This window comes from Erithacus rubecula (assembly GCF_903797595.1).
Source record: "Erithacus rubecula genome assembly, contig: scaffold_225_arrow_ctg1, whole genome shotgun sequence".
NCBI lineage: Eukaryota > Metazoa > Chordata > Aves > Passeriformes > Muscicapidae > Erithacus > Erithacus rubecula.
Window position 1 is genome coordinate 51,071 of NW_027636094.1, and position 4,823 is coordinate 55,893.

Here is a 4,823-nt window from a genome sequence, read left to right on the forward strand (position 1 = left end):
CGGTGCCACAATGGTCTCCTTGGATCCACAGTGTCACAGTGGCCCCTTGGTAACAGTGGATTTCTAGTTCCACGAGCTTTCAAACTTTCAGCAACAGTTCTGCAGTGTCACAATGGTCCCTTTGTTCCACAAGGTTCTGTAGTATAACATGGTCACCTTGGTTCTGTGAGGCCCTACAGTGTCACAATGCATCCATGATTGCAGGAGGTTACATAGTGTCACCAGGGCCTCCCTGGATCTGCAATAAACAATGGACCATTGGTTCCATGAGGCCCCACAGTGTCACAAGGGCCCCTTGGTTCCATGAGGCCTTTCTCTATCACAATGGACTTTTGGTTCCATGAGGTTTCTCAGTGCCACTATGGTGTCCTTGGATCTGCAGTGTAACAAGGAACCATAGGTTCCATATGGCCCCACTCTGTCAAAATGGATTTTGGTTCCATGAGCTCCCACAGTGTCTAAAAGCCCCTTTGTTCCTTGAGGTTCCATAGTGGAACACTTGACTCCTTGATTCTGTGAGGTTCATTATCATCAAATCTCCAGAATATCGAAAATATATCCTTAACACAAATTTGATGAAAAAATCATTTTTTCAGGCCTCAAATCCAATGTCCAAGAATAGGATAACTCCTATTCTTGTGTGGATACGTCATTCTACAAGTGTGTTGCTTATATTAAGTCGCTACATGTATACTAGAATGTACCCATTTCCTAAAATCCCATTCCAATTTCCCAGTTTGTGTTCATTCTATCACTGCACCCTTGAGCCAGATATGTTCTTGTCTTCACAACTTGCCTGTTGGGAAAGCAGCCCCTGCATGCCTTGTTCTTGTGCTAAAAATTCACAGGCATGGTAAAAATATTACTAAATTTTTGTCATAGACACCTTTACTTTCCTTGTTCCTACCTGTCACCAGTGCCTCCATTGTTCTGCTCTATCTGGTACCTTGGGGAACTTTCTCAGTCCTGTCTCTCAGTGAGACTCATTAAAAGTTCAAGAAACTTTCAAGTTTCAATTTAATTTTGAGTTCTTGAGAGGATTTTTGAAAAACATTCTCTCAGGGACTGAATCTAATTTAAAAAAGATCAAACTCCTGAGAGGGTCATCAAAGTCGTTGTGTTGTGTCTCCTGGCACAGAGAGAGATAATGGCAACCAGGAAAAGCTTCAAAAAGACATTTCTGCTGAGAATCAGCTCCTCTCCCAGCCCAGCAGGGTTGAAGGCATTGCCTGCAGGCACTGAGGAAACAGGAGCCAGGCACAGACAGGCTGAAGGCAATCAGGAGTGGGAAGACATTGAGCTGAGGCTTCACTTGGAGAGAAATCTGCACAGCCCTCGACATGGTGAGTCTGTGGGTGCAAGGCAATGTCCCCTGTGCTCCTGGAGGGATTTCCTAGAGTCAGCACAGCCCACAGTCAGGGGGATGTGTCAGGAGGACTCTCCCAGTTTCTCTGAGGCACAAGAGGATGATGATGAGGAGGAGGATGTGCTGCAGAGCAGGGCTGCCCTGAGCACCGTCAGAGTGACATGGCAGGATGGCTCCTGGTGCTAGGGTTGGTTGCAGGGGCTGAAGCTGGGGCTGCAGCCAGGGCTGCCCAGGGCTGTTCTGCAGAGCAGCTCCTGCAAACCTCAGGGCTCTTGGCCAGCCCAGGGCATGTGCCACCTACCAGGGGCAGCTCTCAGCCTGCCTGGCAGCTTCCCATGCACTGTGGGGAGAAGTTGGAGGTGGAAGGAGGCACCCCCATGAGGACAGATTCTTCCTGCTGTGGAGATGGTGCTGCATGGCCAGGGCTGCTCTCAGCTTTCTCCTTAAGGGAAGGGAAAGGGGCTGTCAGGTGTGTCTGTGTCACTGAGACTCCTGCACTGTCCCATTGGGGATCAGCAGATCTGCTTCACATCTCCCTCGCAAAGTGCCTCCTCACCCTCCTCTGCCTACAGACAGGAGCAGCACCTTGGCTTGCAACATTTGTGTTTGTCTGAGCTGCCCTTAAGGCCGTGCTGGCAGGGAAAGGCCCCTATGCTGGGAGGAGTGTGCAGGGCAGAGCTGAGCCCCCAGGACTGGTCTGGGCACAGACCAGGGACAGGGACAAGCCTTGGATACAAAGGAAGATCTCCCAGTAGGCAGAACAGCAGGCAGCAGAGAGCCAGACCAACCCTGTCTACTCCTCCCTATGCAGCTGCATGAGAAAGAGTTGATGGTTTGGAGAACATTAATTTTAGTTAGAGTCTTCAAAAAGTCCATTTTATATTTCAAACGTGTTTTGTTCAGCCACCTTGAAGTAGAGGAAGGTGTAATGAGCAAGGGACACCTGGGTGGGAGGTCCCAGTAGGTCTGACTGCGCTGGGGCACAGGGAGCCTTGTTCTCCCTCTGGGCTCCTCAGGCTGAGAGTGATGCTGAAGATAAATAAGGCAGTCACTCAGCTGCACAAACTCGAAGTCAAAACTAAAAATATTTTCTTGAAATTTTCTCTCATGAAGAGAAGCAGTTTAGAGAGAATTAAATAAAATTACATAGGATTAACTCCAAGAGGCTAGTCCAGCTTATCAATGTTTTCTTTCAACAGCCCGCAATGCTCAGAGTGATGAAATGTCCAACAGCAGCTCCATCAGCCACTTCCTCCTGCTGCAATTGGCAGACACGCGGCAGCTTCAGCTGCTGCATTTCTGCCTCTTCCTGGGCATCTCCCTGGCTGCCCTCCTGGGCAATGGCCTCATCATCAGCGCTGTAGCCTGCGGCCACCACCTGCACATCCCCATGTTCTTCTTCCTGCTCAACCTGGCCCTCACTGACCTGGGCTCCATCTGTACCACTGTCCCCAAAGCCATGCACAATTCCCTCTGGGACACCAGGAACATCTCCTACTCAGGATGTTCTGCTCAGCTCTTTTTCTTTCTATTTTTCATTGGAGCAGAGTACTATCTCCTGACCATCATGAGCTACGACCGCTATGTGTCCATCTGCAAACCCCTGCACTACGGGACCCTCCTGGGCAGCAGAGCTTGTGCCCACATGGCAGCAGCTGCCTGGGCCAGTGCCTTTCTCAATGCTCTGCTGCACACGGCCAATACATTTTCCCTACCCCTGTGCCAGGGCAATGCCCTGGAACAATTCTTCTGTGAAATCCCTCAAATCCTCAAGCTCTCCTGCTCCAAATCTCCCCTCAAGGAACTTGGGCTTCTTGCTGTTACTGCCTCTTTATCACTAATTTGTTTTGTGTTCATTTTTTTCTCCTATGTGCAGATTTTCAGGGTTGTGCTAAGGATCCCCTCTGAGCAGGGACGGCACAAAGCCTTTTCCACCTGCCTCCCTCATCTGTCTGTGCTCTCCCTGTTCCTTAGCACTATTATGTTTGCTCACCTGAAGCCCCCCTCCATCTCCTCCCACTCCATGGATCTGGCAGTGTCAGTTCTGTACTCTGTGGTGCCTCCAGCCTTGAACCCCCTCATCTACAGCCTGAAGAACCAGGAGCTCAAGGCTGCAGTGTGGGGACTGATGACTGGATGGTTTCAGAAACATTAAACTGTTTGCCAATTTCTGCAAATGATTTGTAGTAAAAGTAATCTTTGATATTTCTTGTTGACTTTTTTGTATTTTTTTTGTTTGTTTTGTTTCTGTTTTTAATATTGTCCTCAGATAAAGGTCATTATTTCTCATTTTGTTTCTTTCCACCTTCCCTGTGGCCATAGACTGTGTCAATGAGGGCCTGTGCTCTCACAGTGGCTTTAAACAAACTAAAGGATCTCTCGGCAATGTTCTTTCCAGAGATGCCTCTTTTGTTCCTTTCTCTCAAGCTGCAGCAGCAATGTCTGTGTGCAGAGCTGGGCTTAAGTCAGTGTTGGCACAGCAGCTCTGCTCCTGCTGGCCACACCACTCCTGATGCAGGTCAGATACCTTTGGCCTTCTTATCTACTTATCTACTGCTGGCTCATGTCCAGCCTGCTGTCCATCAGTGCCCCCAGCTCCCTTTCTTCCTGGCTGCTGTCCAGCCACTCTGTCCCCTGCAGCACTGCAAGGGTTGCTGTGACCAAAGTGCAGGACTCAGTACCTGGTCTTGTAAACCTCACTTTGTTGGATTTGGGTGCTGGAACCAGCATGTCCAGGTCCCACTGCACAGCCCTCCTATCCTCCAGCACATCCACACTCACACACAGCTTGATTTTATCTGCAAATTTGTTGATGGTGCACTCAAATCCTTCTCCAGATCATCAATAAAGATGCTAAACAGGACTGGGCCACAGTGATCCCTGCAGGACACCACTGCCCACATGCTGAACATGGCACCATTCCCCACCACCTTCTGGGCCTGCATCACCAAGGTATTTCTTAGCCCAGGGAAGGATGAACCACTCCAAGCCACAGGCTTCAGCTTTTCCAGGGAATGCTGTGGGATGTAGTAACAACGGCTAAAGTTCTGGGAGACAACAACCACAGCGCTCCCTGCATCCACCAGGCCCTGGCAGTAAAATTCTTGGTGAGCAGGAGCTGGGCAGGAGGCAGCCGAGTGCCCTGGCAGCAAGGCAGGCCAGGAGCACCCAGGGCTGAGTGACCAGGACATCATGAACGGGGATTATCCAGGTCACTGGGGTCTAGTTTGGGTTCCCCAGGGCAGGAAAGATGTCTGGCTGCTGGAGCAGGGTGAGGGAAGGGCCTCCAATGTGCAGCTGGAGCTCTTTGGCTGTGAGGAGAGGCTGAGGGAGCTGGGCTTGTCCAGCCTGGAGCAGGGAAGGCTGAGGGGCTCCTTATCCCAGCCTGGCAGTGCCACCCAGGATCTGATGGAGAATAAAAAGCTAGGCTCTGCACTGGGGGACCTAGGGGGAGACA

General features: G+C 50.4%; 1 protein-coding gene across 1 annotated transcript; it reads left to right on the forward strand.

The window, feature by feature from the left end:
- Positions 1–2,588: 2,588 nt before the first annotated feature.
- Positions 2,589–3,521, forward strand: LOC306815778 (olfactory receptor 14J1-like; the record flags this gene model as incomplete). The annotated part of the gene is made up of 1 exon (XM_079332328.1): positions 2,589–3,521. The coding sequence occupies one exon, from the start codon at positions 2,589–2,591 to the stop codon at positions 3,519–3,521; it is 933 nt and encodes a 310-aa protein (XP_079188454.1).
- Positions 3,522–4,823: the final 1,302 nt, after the last annotated feature.